At 39.6% G+C, this 19,562-nt stretch overlaps 1 protein-coding gene across 3 annotated transcripts in view; it reads left to right on the top strand.

The window, feature by feature from the left end:
• LOC115223982 (tubulin epsilon chain-like) overlaps positions 1-19,562 on the top strand; it is a 103,615-nt gene that overhangs the window by 34,304 nt on the left and 49,749 nt on the right. For all 3 annotated transcript variants that reach the window (XM_036513051.1, XM_036513050.1, XM_029794755.2), the window contains exon 3: positions 16,775-16,885. In XM_036513051.1, coding sequence (XP_036368944.1) covers positions 16,775-16,885 — 111 coding nt within the window. The remainder of the gene's footprint in view (positions 1-16,774; positions 16,886-19,562) is intronic.

Genomic DNA, 19,562 nt, shown 5'->3' with positions numbered 1-19,562 from the left:
CAGAATTGAACAGCCGAAATTTGCTATGATGATTCGGTGTCTGACTGAAGATTGAAGGCTTCGAATGATTTGTCTGTGTTCCGTGTTCGTCCCTTCCTGTATTTCACGTTCATTATATATAAAAACATTCATTCTTATATATATAATATATATATATATACACATAAATATATATATATATATATATATATATATATCAACAATCAAGGAACGGCCATAATAGGCCATTCACCCACTAGAAATAACAGCCAAAGCTTCAACCGCAAAATAACATTAATTCCGCAAACCGAGAGGAAAAATAAAAAAAAAGCATTTACCCTGTAATTTCTTATACGATGCACCGTTTCATCTACTGTTTAATGGTAAACTAACCTGATTAAATTAAATCAAGCCAATCTTCCATAGGCCCTTAGATTCGTCAGTAAGAAATAGCCAGATCGGAACAGATATTTTCACGAGGCATTTCTGTCCCTGCCTCGGCAATATCTGACCTAAAATTTTCAAATCATCGCACTCGCGCCAAATTTATCGGCAGCAAATAAATATAAGCCGCCGATTCCATTACGGAATCAACCAGAAAATTCATAATTAATCAATATAGGGTGGCAAAAAATTTTGTAGAATTTTTTTTTTTTTTTTTTTGCCACCAGCGGCCTAGTGGGAAAAAATTAAATAGTCATAGACCATTTATAAGTTCAACATCAACAATCAAGGAACGGCCATAATAGGCCATTCACCCACTAGAAATAACAGCCAAAGCTTCAACCGCAAAATAACAAAATATTGATTAATTATATATATATATATATAATAATAAATCTCTGAGCGAGATATAAACAGTAACTGCTCTATAACATAAAGGAGATCAGCCATCTGAATGTGGCTAGGGACAGGGCGGGGTGGTGGGGGTGTTACTGATGCATTTAGCCCCAGGCGATCATCGATGTCACCAGAAGGGCTGACACCATCTCGGTGTCCTTGCCATATATATATATATATATATATAAGATAAACTTAATTTGAAATTGATGCATGACATTTAATCTTTGCATGGATCACACATAGTTTGCTTTGGCAGATTCCCTATGGCCAGCCGTTTTGTTGTCAAACTTCATTTGTTTCCAAGCAAGGTAATATTTTTCTCTGGCCAGGCATGTTTTTCATGGAAGACTGGAAAAAAAAAACATCATTTGCATGATGGTGATACACATTTAATATTATCACACACACACGAACACACAACAAAAATACACATAGAGGAAATCACTTTTTTAAAATTCACATACACATGTTAATCACAAACACATGTAGAATTCACCTTACAGGGCTGACAATTGTTTCTATTGTATTAACATATTTAGATAAAGAAAATATCATTGAAATTAATAATTCCGAAAATACATGTTAACATGTTTTAAGGTGATCCAAAATTACTTAAATTCTAAATGATATTTGAATCTACTTTTCATACATAAGGAATTACCTTGGTTATGTATTCTACTTAAATTTATTGATGTCTGATTGTTAGATATTGTTAAGAGTGCTTTATCTGCCTGGATTTTTTAATTCCTTTTTTTTCTTATACACACACACACACATATGAAAGACTTTTTTTTCTGACTACCAAATCTATTCATAAGACTTCAGTTACCCTGGGGATATTGAGGAAGATACTTGCCAAGGTGTCATGCAGTGTGACTGAAGAAGAGACTACATGGTTGAGAAGTAATCTACATGTATGGGACTGAAATTTGACACGGTGGGGCATAGTTGTTTTGGAACTTGGGTGGATGAAAGAGAGTCTAAAGTTTTGAGGCTGGGATTTTTTCTTCAGTTGTATCCTAGTAGACAGTCACTGCCTCCTCCTTAGTTCTCCATACCTAGGGCCAATATAGTGGTACCACCCCCACCCCTTTTTGTAGACCCTGACTATGATGACCCAATCTTTTTTAAGGCATAATATATAGACAATCTGTCCTTTAAGGCAGTAGAGTGTGATTTGAGAGAGATTTGTCTATTATATTTAGCAAATCAAGTCATTGTGTAGATGCATTCTCAACTAGAGAAAGTGAGAAAAAGAAAGTGGGAAAACAATTTTGGGGTTTGGGTGAGTTAAGGGTTGTTATGGAGATGGTGATAGCAGTATTACCACAGATCCTTTTTTTAAATCTGTCTTCTCCCTGCACCATCCCTTTTCATCCCCTTCACTTCCACCGCCTACATCCACTCCCCTTTCATTCTCCCTCCATAACGAGATCTCTTAATTGTGGTTAGGCAGGGAAAATTGAAAGATGTCATAAAATATTGGCTGACTTATCAAGATAAGTTGGTGGTGGTGGTGGCGATGGCAGTGGCAGCGGCGGCGGTGGTGGTGGCTGCGGTGGGGTGGAGGTGGTTTATTGTAAATTTTTCTTGTTTATTTCAAATTACAATTCTTTCAAAATGTTATTACTGTAGTGCCTGTTTTTTTTTCTGTTGATTCTTCTTTTGTTTCTGTTGTGATCGGTATTGCATCTTGGGAGTGCTTCTTTCTTTTTTGTGTATGTTTTTTTATTCTGTCTTCTCTTTTTCAAATTACAATATTGATTATTACTATGGTTACTAATACTGTCCCTGCAGTGTCTGCATCTGTTGTTGTTGCTGCTGTAACAGCAATACCTCACCTTCTGTACATGAGCTTGTCAGCTGAACTGGACACTTTCAAATCAGTGACACATTCACCAATTAAATGGTGTTCTTGCTACCTAGAATAATGAACTGTGCATCTGTCTCTGATGTTTGAATATAAATGTGTGTGTGTGTGTGTGGTTTTGCAAATATAATTTTGATCATCATTTTATGTTTACTTTCCTTGTTGGCTAGGATTGGACAGTTTGATGACAGCTCAGAGAACTAAAACCTCCTCCAGTTACTTAGTTTTGGCTTGATTCCTACAGCTAGATACCCTTCCTAACAACAACTACTTTACAAAGTGTACTAAATCTATTTTTTCATGGTACCAACACTATAGAAGTTTAGTCTTGACCTCAGCAAGCATCCTCTCAAGCCCTGTGTTGTCTCTGCTAAGTTCACCATCTATTAAAGTGTGTGTGTGTGTATAACTGCGTGTGCACCGTGGGCGATTTTTTTCCTCCGTCTTTTCTTCTTTGGATCTTTCCTTTTCCTATGTTACTGACGAAGAGCTCTGCTCAAAACGTTAAGTCCTCCTTCTTTCTTTCCTTTCCTGAGCATCCAATAACACTATACTTGTTCCACGTCCTCGTGTTGTTGTGTTTTCTCTTTGTCATTTCATGTTTGGATTAACTATATATACAGACACATACACATATATATCATCATTATCATATGTCCATTTTCCATACTGGCATGGTTTGGACAATTTGGCCAGAGCTGGTAAGGCTAGGGGGCCATGCCAGGCTCCATTGTCTGTTGTGGCATGGTTTCTATGGCTGGATGCCCTTCCTAACACCAACCACTCCATAGAATGTACTGGGTGCTTTTAACATGGCACTAGCACTGGTATGAATTCTGCTGTTGCAGATAGGTCTTCCTGAGTACAGCAGTGTGCCAGATATTTTATATGATATAGGACATGCTGTTGTTCGAATGAAAGATGAATGAAAGACCATGTCCAATATAAGACATTTTCAAATGTAAGATGATTGCATTCCAAGAATTCTTTTGTATGGCCAACAAGTAGCAGGAAAAATACCACCGTAAAGAAACAACCATCCTTAGGAATAAGAATAAGTAAAGGCAATCACTGAAAGCTCCACAGCTTAATTTGAAATCTTGAGAAAGTTATTGCTCAGATTGATCTACATGGCATAAAATGTGTCATGATGCATCCAAACAATTTGAATTAAACAAAGCAATTAAAGAATTATATCCTGCAATCATCAGACACATTTACCCAATCCCACGCAAAATCAAAATCATTATTGTCCCCTCTATGACTTCATAGTAAAATCCATACCTGGACTCAAATTACATTCATGCATCCATCACAAAGAGATGCAGCTTCTTTAATTTTTAAATTAAAAAAAATAATCTTTTCCTTCACTCATATGTCAAAATCAACAGGAGTGATTTTTTTTTAATTTCCCACAAGGGACAATACTATCTGATTGGGGTCAGATGGACGGTTGGATATAACATAAAGATGACATCAAAAATTCACAAAAATATAAATAAATCAAATGATAGGACAGACTGGAAGACATTACGGATGGAGTGGGGAGGCAGGTTCAATTCGGACCCCAGGAGCCCCGCCTCACCACTGATACCTGAGATACGTCCTGCGTCGCATTCATGAGGTTACATTCACTCGCAACATCCGTGCTACATTCTTCCATCGATTTTCAAATATATTCAGTCAGGCATTTTCTCTCCAACCCTATCTTCCTTTTAAGGTAAAAAGTAAAATAATAATCCAAGTTACGGACGGAGATGAAAGTGCCTGACTTTAATCCTTTCAGCCTCGTCTTCCAAATCACCTCTCTCACAATTGCTACTACAATGAGAAAACAATTCTTACTTTCTTTCGAAAGGAAATCAGGCGGGTCAATTTTTTCTATAGACTCAGTCGATAGCTGTACTCTTTGAGTGCTAGACAACAGTTGTTCAGCATAAACCCACACGTCTGACACCTCCGAACACTGAACGGGACGGTTTCCTTATCCCACTCACATTTTGGACAGGTCAAAGGGCCGCTGCCTCCATGCCTTGTGAACTTTTCCCGAACAGGTAAGGCTCCTCAGTAACACTGCCATGCTAGAGACTTCTGAAAGTTGTCCAAGGTCTTCGTGACCGTTATATGTGTGTGCATGCATGCATGTATGAATGAATGAATGAATAATATTGAATAAGCAAGTTCATTAGAATATTAGATAGAAAGGCTTGCAGTATTTGTTCAGGCTGTGTACCCTCTGAGTCTGAATGCAATCCAAATCAACTCTGCCCTTGACCCTTTCAGGGTCAATAAATAAAGTATGAGTCCATATAGATTAGTGAAATAATAACAAAATACTAGAAAAGATTCCTTGCAGCACTTGTTTCAGCTCTGTATGTTCTGAATTCAAATCCCACTACCTGTCACCAGAAAAATACAAAATAGGTCCTTCAAGGCTTAGTAAAAAATGGGGATAGTCTTGGGAAGTCCTTAAGCAAGTGCCCAAGTATTTCATCTGATTGATCTCAATGCCACTTGTTAGGAAAGAATGCAAGTGGACTTCTAAATTCCATGCACTCAATGAATGAGTTTTCTACCATTATCATTGTTATCATTTTAGTGTCCACTTTTCCATGCTTGCATGAGTTAGACAAATTCATCGAGTATTAGTATTCTCTGTTACTAATATCATTTCCTATTGCTGACCTTCATCTACTTCCAAGTAAGGTAATATATCTGCTAGTCTTGTGAACATGAACAGTATAATGGTTGGATGACTTCACAGAAGAATGCAGCAAAACAACTTTTGTATCATCATTATCATCATCATTTAATGTCCGTTGTCCATGCTGATGTAGATTGAATGATTTGACTGGGCTGGCATGCTGGAAGGCTGCACCAGACTCTAGTCTGATTTGGCATGGTTTTCTATGGCTGGATGCCCTCCCTAATGCCAACCAACCCAAGAGTGTAATGGGTGCATTTACATGCCACCAGCATGGGTGCCAATTTGCGTGATGCTGGTATCTGCCTCGACTACTATTTTGCTCAGCTTGATGGGTCTTCTTCTCAAGCTCAACATAATGCCAAAGTTGTTTGTCATTGCCTCCGTGAGACCCAGCACTCAAAGGGAACTCAGCCACTTTGTCTCCATGAGGCCCAACACATGAAAGGAACTCAGCCACCTTGCCACTTTGGTTTAATTTCTTTCAAATCTATGTATGTCCTCGGCCCATGTTTCACTACCATGCAGCATAGTTGTCTGCATACAAGAATCAAACAATCTGCCTTTCACTCTGAGAGAGAGGCCTCCTTTTGTTGCCAGCAGGGGTAGGAGCTCACTGATCTTTGCCCAGTCTAATCTTATTCTCACAGGTATGCTTTCAGAGCATACACCTGCACTATTGACTTGGTCACCTAGATAATGGAAGCTATCTACTAGCTCTAGCTTGTCCCCTGACAGTTGATGGAGTCTATTTTCAGTGTTTATTGTACTTGTCCACGTTCTACTTACAAAAGTTAGTTTCCCTGTTAACCTTCCTCTAATGTTGCTGCATCTTTTGTGTGTCCAAAGATTACACTGAGTGCATCTTATGGAGGCAGCCTGTCTTGAATTCCTGTTATTGCCTGGAGGGCTATGATACACAAGAGGGGGCTGAGCACCAATCCTTGGTGGACCCCTACTTCTACCCTGAATTCTTCGCTGTACTCATTTCCCACCCTCACCTTACTGACAGCATCCCTGTACATGGCTTGAACAACTCTCACCAACCACTCGTCTATCCCTAGTTTCCGCATTGACCACCAGATAAGGGATCAGGGGACTCTGACAAAAGCTTTCTCCAAGTCAACAAAAGCCAAGTACAGAGGTTTATCTTTGGCTAGGAATTTCTCCTGCAGTTGCCTTACCAGAAATGTAGCATCAGTAGTACTTCTACCTGGTACAAAGCCAAACTGCATCTCATCTAGACTAGCTCTCTCCCTAATTAGTTGGGCTATGACCCTCTCCATGACTTTCATCACCTGATCCAACAATTTGATACCTCTGTAATTATTTCTATCTAAGGCATCACCTTTACCTTTGCAACAGTTGACTATGGTGCTGCTACACAAGTCATTGGGTATGACTCCTTCATGAACTGCCTGATTTACAATACAGGTAACTAGACCATAACCCATACTACCAGATATTTTAAGCATCTCAGTGGTGATTCCTGATGGGCCGGGGACTTCCCTTGTCTTCATATCCCTTATTGCTTTATCTGCTAGGGTACTGTTGATTCAGGTAGCTGGTCCCTCAATTGGGTCAACATTCGGCAGACTCTCTTCCTCCCATTCATTCTCCAGGTCCAGCAGTCTTTCATAATGGCATCTCAATGGTTTGCAGACGCATTAAAAGCAAGTGCACCATCATCCACATGGATACATTTCTCTCCTGTGGCATCACAATTTTCTCTCACACACTCTTGCAATCCGAAATACTTCAGTTCTTTGGTCCTCATGGCACTGAATATAGGTAAACTTCTTTTCTGCTTCTCCCTTGGCTTGATATACCTGTCTCCTAGCTTCCCTTCTGGCTATCAGATACAGTTCCCTGCTACCCCCACTCTTCCAGGCCTGTTTCTTTGCTCTAATGGCCCTGTCTACTGTATTGTTTCACCACCACATTACCCTAGGTCTGGAAGGTACTTTGCACCAGGCACAGATTTGGTCTGTGGCACACAGTAAGCTGTCTCACAGGAATTCCCAGTTGCCCTCTATGTCACAAGTTTGTAACTCCTCCTCCTTCTCATCAAATTTCTCAGTTAGGATGTCCCTAAATCTCTGACCATATGAAGGGCCCTTAAGCATCCAAATTCTTCTTTTCCAGATTGGTCTGCATCTTTGTGTCCTTCTGGCCTGGAGTCTTAAGTCGCTAATGACTCGTCTATGATTGGGGGGGGGGCACATTCTTCACCATGGATGGTCTTTGTATTTAAGAGCAACCATGCATCCCACTGTCTAGTGAGAATGAAATTGATCTGGCTAGCAGTCACTTGATTGATAGGTTATCTGGTGACTGGCTGGCTTCCTGAAGTTGATGATGCAGATCAAAAGGTTATTTGCATCACAGAACTCCAGTAGCCTTGTTCCCTCTTCGTTTCAGTAACCAATTCCATGGCCCCCATGAACACCATGGAAGATACCAGGCTGCTGTCCAACATGCCCATTGAAATCCCAGCTACAAAGATGAGATCATTGTCACTCATCTTTAAGGTAGCCTACAGAAGAATATCATAAAAGTGGCCCTTCTGTTCATTTGGTAGGCCTGCTTGTAGGGCATGCGCAGATATAATTGTAGCTATACTATTCTGCAAGACTAGCTTGAGCTTAAGTACTCTATCACACACTCTGGCTACCTCTATGACTAACTATATCCACCTATTTCTCTGCAAGAAGTATGCCCACGCCACCTAGTGCACAATCTCAAGACAAAGGGGGACACACACACACACACACACAGAGCCCAGCTTTCATTCTGCAAGAACATCCACAGATGTGACACATATTTCTCTTTTTATTACAAGTGTACTGCAGTGCACATGGCAGTTGAACCATCATACAAGCAGCTCAATTTCCCTCTAGTTTATGTGACTTTAGATGGTTGATAAACCTAGCTCATGGAGAAGAAATCATCCACACACATTGCACTTCAATTCCTGCTGGTTTTCAGTTTCTGCATGCACTGCACTTGGGTCCCTTAAAATGTTGGATTATTATAGCGTCCACCTCGGTATACTAGTAAAGACATGACTATCTCTGATCACCCACTTTGTACACTTGGTACTTCACATACTTCTCTTTACTTATAGTGACTAGGTTATTCCATTCATCATGTGGAAGGGATGTACCATTATTACTAACTCTCTACAACATAAAGCAAGAACTGTTCCTGTTATTATAGGTGCCCTAGGTATGATAAAAAAGAGATGTCAGAAACATCTAGATATCATCCCAGGAGAACCATGTCTCAGAGAAATCCAAGAGAAGATTATGCTGACAAGTTTTGCTCACATCCTTAGAAACACCTTATCAATTGAAATGTCTGTGTTGTATTACATGAAGATATTTTGCTACTGCCTCTACTACTTCCCCTCCCTAAACTTTCAGCCATATTGTAACATCTCTTATCCTTCACTCATCCTAGGACTATGGGTGTGTCACAAGGCCTGAAATTTTGGGGAAGAGGACTAGTCAATTACATTGACCACAATGTTTCACTGGTACTTAATTTATTGACCCTGAAAGGATGAAAGGCAAAGTCAACCACAGAGGAATTTGAACTCAGAATGTGCAAACAGACAAAAAGCCACTAAGCATTTTCCTGGCAAGCTAACGATTCTGCCAGCTCACCACCTTATAAATAACAGTAATAATAATAATAATAAATGCCCTGATGCAGTACCAGGCAGTGGCTCTCATGGCTTCTGATCTTAACTGGTTAGAAGTGTTATCATGTATATGTTTTGTCTTAAGCAAATATCCTGCTTAATACCACAGATTTGCTTGTCAGTTGCTTGACTTTCACCAGTTGAGCATGTCCCTTAGTGATCACAAGCAGGAGTTCTAGGTGGGGGGCATCATAGCCATGTGTTGAGAGGAATTCTTTGGAGTTTGAATAATTCACCTCTGGAAACATGAGTGTTTCATTCATCATCCTTAAACAAACCTTATTCAGGGATCTTTTGAGCAGGATGGGCTACTTGACCTGAAGAAAATTCTAACTGGGTCCCACCTACAAGATCATGCACTGTTTATCTTGATATAAGATCCACCATGTTGCACATGTGGTTGTGATACATGTACCGAGTGTGCCTTTATCAGACAAGTAGTCATGATTGGTATACTGGGCTTTGTATATTTGTACCCCAGTGTCACGTTGATGGCATGCACTGCTCCCTCACTCAATAATAATATTAATATAATAGTAATAATAATAATTATTATTTCTAATATAGGCACAAGGCCTGCAATTTGTGGAGGGGAGGCTAGTTGATTACATTGACCTCAGTACTCCATTGGTATTTATTTTATTGACGTTGATGAAAGGATGAAAGGAAAAACCAACTTCAGCAGAATTTGAACTCAGAGCATAAAAAGCCAGATGATTTCACAAAGCAGTTTGTCCAGCTCACCACCTTAACTATAATGATAATAATATTAATTCTTTCTACTATAGGAATAAGACCTGAAATTCTGGGGGAAGGTCTAGTCAGTTATATCAACCCCAATGCTCAACTGGTGTACTTATCTTATGTAAGTGTTCCCACTGATAAAAATATATCTGTCAAGGAATTTGGCAAACTAAGTAAATATATTTCGTTTTTGGATTTGGTTTGCAAGATTCTTTATGTGAGTTCATGTGTTGAAAAGCATATTCTGTTGTATCTGAGGAGAGTCATTCTCTTATAGTACCTTATAATTTAACACACTCACCAGTAAAATTTCCTCTTATTTTTTCTTTATTTTCCTAAAATTTTCATTGCATCTGGCAACCTTTTCAGTAGTTTTGACTCTGTCCATTATTCACACTGCGTTCTTTTTGTTTGTTTGTGCATATGTGTATGGGTTAGTGTGTGTGTGTGTATGTGTGCATACATATGCTTGTATGTATGTCTGTCTGTATGTGTGTATGCATGTTTGTATGTGTGTACATTTGTATGTATGTATTCTGAACATTCATGCATTTGCATGTGTGTTTTTGTGTGTGTGTATCTGTTTCCTTGTGTGTGTGTATTTTGCAACTATGTACCTTGTTTGTATGCATGTATGTGTGTCTCCATAAGTGTCCTTGTGTCTCCATGAATGTCCTTGTGAAGTAAGGTGCATGTGTATATATATGATCATGTGTTTCAGTCTTCATTTGTGTATGTTTGCTTGTCTGTTCATATAACTTATGTACCTGTCCATCTGTATGTTGATCTGTTTACTTTCATATCCAAATGCTTACATACTTGTGCATACACACACACACACACACACACACACACACCACACACACACACACACACATCTATCTACATAACAGCCCACTAACTATTCTACTCTACCTGTGTAAACTGTGGGTATGGGTGTATGATATCTACTATGTATATTTACTATTTAGTATTGGGGATGTTTCATTTATGAGGACATACTCCTGTATTTGTCTGAGTGTTGGCTCCTTTGGGTACTTGGATAAGATGATGATGTCAAGTTGACCCAGGTTGCCTCCATGTTGTTCCTTGGCATGTTGTTATAGTATGGAGGACTGTTTTTTGTTGTCATATTGTCTCAAATGTTCATTTAGTCATTCCACAATGCTCCTAGATGTCTCCTCTATGTATGTCCTGTTCATGTCTTTACAAGCACCTTCTGTGCATCTTATGCTGTAAACTACATTTCTAGTTCTACAGTTAATAGGGCTAATCCTACATACCATGCAGTTAACATGGGTGCATATGGTATTCTTAACGGAGTACATCCTACATAGTTGTGATCTGATGGAGTTCCCTGGCTTTTCAACAAACTTAATGTTGAGTTTGGTCTCCTTCAGAACTTTTCTAAATCTACAGGCTAGTTCTCCATGGGCTATGGCCTCTACAAACATCACTCCTTGATATTTGTTGGTTCTATACCATGTGTTCGCCCTGTTTGCTTTGTCACAAGTTCTTTGTATCCTATTCTAGTCTTTGTTTCTATATCTAGGGCAAGAACCACTGGCATCTTTACATATAATGCTAAGTAAAGATAAGGACCTGGAAATTGAAATACAAAAGATGTGGCATTTTAAAATGAGAACTGTTCCTGTTATTGTAGGTGCCCTAATTATGATAAAAAAAAATGGATGTCAGAAACATGTTGATAAGATTCCATGAGAATCTTATCTACACATTCTTAGAAAAACCCTATCCATTTAAATATCTGTGCTGTATTACATGAAGATATTCCACTACCTCCCCTCCCCAAGCTTTCAGCCATTTTCTAACATCTCTTATCCTTCACTTGCCCCAGGACACTGGTTGTGTCTCGGCAAGTGACTGTAACAAAGATGCAGATTAAAAATAAAAATAACCATAATGATAATAATAATAATAATGGTTTCAATTTTTGGCACAAGGCCAGCAATTTCAGAGGAGAGGCAAGTCAATTTCATTGACCCTAGTGTTTAACTTATTTTATGAATGTCAAAAGGATGAAAGCCAAAGTCAACCTTAATGGCATTTGAACTCAGAACATAAAGTCGGAAGAAATGTCACTAAGCACTTTTCCCCATGTGTTAATGCTATCTTAATAATAATAGTAATAATAATAATAATAATAATAATAATAATAATAATAATAATAATAATAATGATGATGATGATGATGATAAAGGCCTGAAAGTTGGGGGAGGGGTTAGTTGATTACATTGACTCCTTGACCATTCTGCCAGCTAACAGTTTCAAATTTTGGCACAAGGCCAGCAATTTTAGGGGAGGGGATAAGTCAATTATATTGAGCCCAATACTCAATTGGTGCTTACTTTATTGACCAGAAAAGGATGAAAGGCAAAGTTGATCTCAGCAGAGTTTGAACTCAGAACATGTATAATGAATGAAATCCTGCTAAGCATTTTACCCAGCATGCTAACAATTCTGCCAGCTTGCCACCTTAATAATGATAATTCTTTCCACTAAAGGCAGAAGGCCTGAAATTTTGGGTGAAGGGGCTAGTTAATTATATCAATCCCATTACTCAGCTGGTACCGTGAAATGGGGTAGTTTTGAACAAAATATAATATTTTGTTTCCTCTTATTGCTTGTTACTAATATTTCTTACAGAATTGTTTAAATCATCATCATCATCATCATTTAACGTCCGCTTTCCATGCTAACATGGGTTGGACGATTTGACTGAGGTCTGGTCTGGCGAACCAGACTCCAATCTGATCTGGCAGAGTTTCTACAGCTGCATGCCCTTTCTAAGGCCAACCACTCCGAGAGTGTAGTGGGTGCTTTTACGTGCCACCTGCACAGGAGCCAGTCCAGCGGCACTCGCAACGACCTCACTCGAATATTTCACATGCCACCCAGCACAAGTGCTAGTAAGGTGACGCGGTAACGATCATATTTGAATGGTGTGCTTAACGTGCCATTGGCATGAAGGCCAGCTTGTTGCTCTGGTAATGATCTCACTCGTATGGTACTCTTAGCGCTCCACTAGCAACAGATGCTAGTCACCGAATTTGATTTCGACTTCGATTTCATTTGGCTCAACTGGTCTTCGCAAGCAGAGTTTAGTGTCCAATGAAGAAAAGGCACACATAAGTGGACTGGTTACACCCCTAGCATAGACCACAAGGTTATGGTCACACTTGCGCTTGCCGAGTCTTCTGCAGCACAGCATATTTCCAGAGGTCCCGGTCACTAGTCATTGCCTCGGTGAGGCCCAATGTTTAAAGGTCATGGTTCACCACCTCATCCCAGATCTTCCTGGGTCTACCTCTTCCACAGGTTCCCTCAACTGCTAGGGTGTGGCACTTTTTCACACAGCTATCGACATCCATTCCCACCACATGGCCATACCAGCGCAGTCGGCTCTCTTGCACACCACATCTAATGCTTCTTAGGTCCAACTTTTCTCTCAGGGCACTAACACTCTGTCGAGTATGCACACTGACATTACACATCCATCGGAGCATGCTGGCTTCATTCCTTGTAAGCTTACGCATATCCTCAGCAGTCACAGCCCATGTTTCACTGCCATGTAGCATGGCTGTTCGTACACATGCATCATACAGTCTACCTTTTACTCTGAGCGAGAGGCCCTTTGTCACCAGCAGAGGTAAGAGCTCTCTGAACTTAACCCAGGCTATTCTTATTCTAGCAGCTACACTTTCAGTGCACCCTCCCCTGCTACTGACTTGGTCACCTAGGTAACAGAAGCTATCAACTACTTCTAGTTTTTCTCCCTGGAATGTGGCGGAAGTTGTTCTCTGGACATTTTCAGTGTTATTTATAGCGCCCGAGCATCTGCTACATACGAAATCTATCCTCCCAGTTAGCCTACCTTTGATATTGCTGCACCTTTTATGTGTCCATAGCTTACACTGGGTACATCTTATAGAGTTTCTACCTACGCCTTTTCTGCAGATCGAACAGGGCCATCTACCTGAAGGGATTTGTGGTTTGCCTGCCTTCCTACTTATTCGGACTTTGGTTTTAGCTAGGTTGACTCTAAGGCCCTTCGATTCTAATCCTTGTTTCCACACTTGAAACTTCTCCTCTAGTTCTGTTAGTGACTCAGCAATTAGAACAAGGTTATCAGCATAGAGGAGCTCCCAGGGCAATCCTGTCTTGAATTCCTCTGTTATTGCCTGGAGGACTATGATAAATAGGAGGGGGCTGAGGACTGAACCTTGGTGGACCTCTACCCCTACCCAGAATTCTTCACTGTACTCATTACCAACCCTCACCTTACTGACAGTGTCCCTGTACGTGGCTTGCACGGCTCTCACTAACCATTCATCTATTCCTAGTTTCCTCATTGACTACCAGATAAGGGATTGGGGGACCCTGTCAAAGGCTTTCTCCATGTCAATGAAAGCAAGGTACAGAGGTTTATCTTTGGCTAGGTATTTCTCCTGCAGCTGTCTTACCAGAAATATAGCATCAGTGGTGCTTTTCCCTGGCACAAACACAAACTGCATCTCATCTAAACTGACTTTTTCCCCAATTAGTTGGGCTATGACCCTTTCCGTGACCTTCATTACCTGATCCAAGAGCTTGATAGCTCTCTAATTATTTGTATCTAAGGCGTCACCTTTTCCTTTGTCACAGTTGACTATAGTGCTGCTACACCAGTCATTGGGTATGACTCCTTCGTATATCACCTGGTTAACTATATGGGTGACCAGGCTAATGCTGACACTGCCAGATATTTTGAGCATCTCTGCAGTAATTCCTGATGGGCCTGGGGCTTTCCCTGTCTTCATGCTTCTAATTGCCTCAACTACCAAGGAACTGTCAACTCGGATAGCTGGTCCCTCTGTTGGGTCGACATTCGGCAGACTCTCTTTATCCCATTCATTTTCTTTATTCAGCAACCTTTCATAGTGGCGTCTCCCAACCACTCTCTTTGCATCCTCATTTAGCGCAAGTGAACCATCATCCATGCGAACACATTTCTCTCCCACCACATCACGATTCTCTCTCATACACTGTCTTGCAACACGAAATATCTCAAGTCTTTGGTCCTCACAGCGCAGAACATTGGCAAATTTTTTCTTATCTGCTTCCCCTCTGGCTAAATCAACCTGTCTCTTAGCTTCTCTTTTGGCAGTCTGATACAATTCCCTGCTACCACCATTCTTCCAGTCCTTCTAAGCCTGTCTCTTTTCTCTAATAGCCCTGTCTACAACATTGTTCCACCACCACGTTATTTTGGGTCGAGAGGGGACTTTGCACCATCCACAGATCTGGTCAGTGGCTGTCAGCAAGTTGTCCCTTAGAAACCTCCAGTTGTCTTCTACCCCATATGAAGCTATATCCCCTTCTACTTCATCAAAGGCTTCAAGTAATATATCCCTAAATCTCTGTCCATTCGCAGGATCTTTAAGCTTCCAGACCCTTCTTCTCCATGTTGGTTGTCTTCTGGTCGTTCTCTTAGTCCTGATCCTAAAGTCACTAACTACCAGTCTATGTTGTGGGGTACATTCTTCGCCTGGGAAGGTTTTGGCATTTATAAGCAGCCATCTTTCCCTTTTCCTGGCAAGGATGTAGTCAATTTGCCTAGTATGTCGGCCCGATCAGTAGGTGACTAGGTGGCTGGTATGTTTCCTGAAGTTAGTGTTGCAAACCATAAGATCATTTGCTTCGCAGAACTCCAGCAGCCTGGTTCCCTTCTCGTTGCAGGAACCATAACCGTAGCCTCCATGTACACCATGGAAGCCCCTGGTATGTTGTCCAACATGTCCATTGAAGTCACCAGCCACAAAGAGAAGGTCTCTGTCATTCGTCAACGAGGTAGTCTGCAGTAGGGTATCATAGAATCGGTCTTTCTGTCCATTGGGTAGCCCCGGCTGGTGTTGTTAAACTTTAGAATTATATTTCTATGATAGTATAATTTCAATACATAAATAAAATTTCTAAATATAACATTGATTATCCACTCAAAGAAAGAATTTGTCAACTTCTTCTAATTCCATCAAAACAAACATTTTTGCAAGATATAAATAATTTTGTCAGTAGCTAAAGCACTTCTTGCATAAAAGATACATTCTTTTGTTAAAATATGATGTTAATATAACTAGTTAATAATTTTCTATTGAAGTGTTTTTATAACTTTGGTATCTTTGTAAAAACTTCTATAACATGACATGTCCCCACTTTGATTATCCAGCTTGCCACCTTAATAATAAAAACAGCTTCAGATTTTGGTGCAAGACCAGCAGCTTTTGGGGAGTGTTCGACTAGTGCTTATTTTATTGACCCCAAAATGATGAATGGTAAAGTCAAGCCTGGCAGAATTTGAACTCAGAATGTGAAGCTGGACAAAATGCTGCTGAGCATTTTGTATGATGTGCTAACAATTCTACCAGCTCACCACATTAATAACAATAATAATTATTATTATCATTTCTACTCTAGGCACAAGGCTTTGGAAATTTTGGGAGAAGGGGACTAGTCGATTATATCGACCCCAGTACGTAACTGGTACTTATTTCATTGATCCCAAAAGGTTGAAAGGCAAAATTGAACTCAGAACATAGCAGCAGATGAAGTTCTACTAAGCATTTCACCCAGCATGCTAATAATTCTGCAAGCTCACTGCCTTCAATAATAATAATAACAACAATAATAATAATAATAATAATAATCCTTTCCACTATAGGCACAAGGCCTGAAATTTGAAGGAAGAGGGCTAGTCAATTACATTGACCCCAGTGCATAACTGGTACTTATTTCAATAATAATAATAATAATAATAATAATAATAATAATAATATAATAATAATAATCAAAAAAACAAACCCTTGCTTAAAATCTATCACTAAAAGTTCTTTGTTTCTTTTCTTGGTAAATGTTGTCTTCTCAATTCCAGAAAGGTCTCTACAATGAAGCTGTGAGTAGTTTCTTCCGCAATGTTGACTCTCGGACTGATTGCTCCATCGATACTGACACCAGCAGAAAAATACACACTTTGAAAGCACGGGTAATATAATTTTGTCTATTTGTTTACTTGTCTTCCAACTGCCACCAGTACCCAACTTCTACCCAGGCTCTATGCCCTTAAAGTCTACAATGGAAGTAACTCAAGCCTTTATATTTGCCACCTTTGTCAGTAAGATTAGTATAAAATGAAGTAACATTTTCTTTATTTTTGATAAACTGGTAAAGAATGATAACCCTTTCTATTATAACAAAGCTGAATTTCGGTGAGGAGGGGCTAGTTGATGGTACTTGTTTCATTGACCCCAAAATGATGAAAGGCAAAGTTAACCTTGGCAGAATATGAACTCAGAATGTGAAAACTGAAGTATTTTTTCTCCTGTACTGGTGATTCTGCCAGCTTACCACCTATAATAATAATCATGATGGACTCTCCCATTGAAGATGACGTATGAGGGTTCAGCTTTTGTCAAATGACCTGCACAAAGGATTTGTTTATAGTGTTCAAAAATACGTGTTGTACGTTAGTTCACTCCCTTCATCAAATTGATGTTACCTGAACAGGTGTTGAAGTGATTGCAGAGCAACATGAGATGAAGTGTTTTGCTCTAGGAATTGAGACCACGATCTCGCAATCATGAGTGCAACACCCTAACCACTAGGCCATGCATCCTTGCATATAATAATAATAATAATAATAATAATAATAATAATAATAATAATGATAATAATCATCCCCTCAAGTACAGGCACATAATATAGAAGTAGTTATGATACTTTGAAAGTACAGGTAACACTTGTTTTTTGTTTTTTACTTCCACACCACTCTCTGCCACCCCCATAAGAGCTTGAGATACTTACATTATAGACTATGTTATTTCTTTGGAAATATCTTGAGTAAGTCGACAAGAGTGGAGTGGAGTTCATTTGACAAGTTGTAACCAGCTGTATTGCATTCTTTAGAAAATGTATGCCATATTCATATGTGTCATAAAACATAACAAAGGGTTCTCATTGGGAAGGGCATCCACTATTAAATACTGCCTCAGAACGGGCTAACCAACCCATGCCAGCATGGAGAGGAGATGTAAAATGATAATGATGATGACAATGGAACACAGTTACAATTATATTTAATAAAAATATATCTAGCTTTACTGAGGAAATAGGACCCTAAGTTAAAGAACAGAGCTCTCAGCAGCTAGGAATAAAGATTAAGATTGACTCAAGGTTCATTAAAGATTTGCTTAGTTTCCTGAAGCTGTTGTGAAAATGCAATAATATTTCTTATGAAAAAAGTTAACAAAATCAAGGAAAACCATTTCTGTTTCTGTGTTGATATTATATTGATGAGGTCTGATACATTGTAAATCTTAGTCCTGACACTTTAAATAGGCAAACTTATATCTGCCAAGTGATAAAAGATTCTTACCTAATTATTAAAAAAAAGTACAACCAGCCTGACTATATTTCTTCATGTTGACATTCCGAGTCTTGGTCCCCTCCCATCATCATCGTATAATGTCTACTTTTCATTCTGACATAGGTAGGATAGTTTTACAGGCAACTGGTGAGCAGCAGAGCCATATCAAGCCCCAATGTCATCTTTGGTATGGTTTTTATGGCTGGATGCCCTTCCTAACACCAACCATTTTGCGTTCTTTTTCATGTCTCTGGCACTACTACTTTGCAGAGTGTATTGGGTGCTTTTTTCATGCCACTGGCACTAGTGAGAAGACAGAGAACAGAGAAGGAGGAGAAGGAAAGGGAGGAAAAACTACTACTACTGAGGAGTATTTAAGAAGAGCAGGTGGAGATGGGTGGTGGTAGGCCAAGTGTTTAAAGGCTAAAGAATACTAGAGGGACAAACACATGTGTCTTGCTATAGAGGAGATAAGAGGAAAGTAGTGATGTGTTGCTGGAGCAAACTCACGAGGCGGGGGACAAGAAAATGAGTGTAAAAGAGGACAAGGATGGTGGATTATGGAAGGGAATGAAAGTGGATAATTTCATAAGAAAGTGAGGTGGAAATAAACAGGTAGAGGTAAGTGTAATGAGTAATGAACAAGGGTGGGGGTGCAGATGATGGGAAATACCAATACGCAGAGTGGTGAAGTGGGAGATAGAGAAGTTGCTTAAGAAGGAGAACAGAACAGAAAGTAGTTGAATGATATGTAGGGGTTTAGGTGTAAAAGTTGTGGAAAGGGAGAGATAGGGATACATAAGGAGCTATAGTTGGTAGATTGTGATGATAGATATGGGAGATGAAACAAGGACATATCTTTATGCTCCAGAAACTCAGTTCATGGAATGACACCATACCTGTTCTTCCAAGATTATGAAATTCAAGAGCCTGCAATCAGTACAGAAAGTCATGGTAACTGATTTTTAGAATGACAAGGGCATCATTCTCCTTGATTTTCTGGAATGTTGCTGTGCTGTAAATAATGATGGGTACAGTGAAATACACAAGACACTTTAGAGAAGTCATTAGAAGGAGGGTACCACACAAGGACCAGAAAAAAAAACCCACATTTATGTTGATAATGCAGAACCACACACACAGTTGAAGCAACTTATCAAGCAGCTGGCAAATTGGGCTGGTCAGTAGTCCCCTGTCCACCATACAGCCTGGATATGTAACTCCTAACAAGGCACAAGTGACTGTGAAGAAATGCACACCAGAATTTTTTCAAAAAATGTTAGCTTCAATGGGGATT

The sequence above is a fragment of the Octopus sinensis genome, linkage group LG24, assembly GCF_006345805.1.
Source record: "Octopus sinensis linkage group LG24, ASM634580v1, whole genome shotgun sequence".
NCBI lineage: Eukaryota > Metazoa > Mollusca > Cephalopoda > Octopoda > Octopodidae > Octopus > Octopus sinensis.
This window is presented reverse-complemented; position numbering and strand designations above follow the sequence as displayed.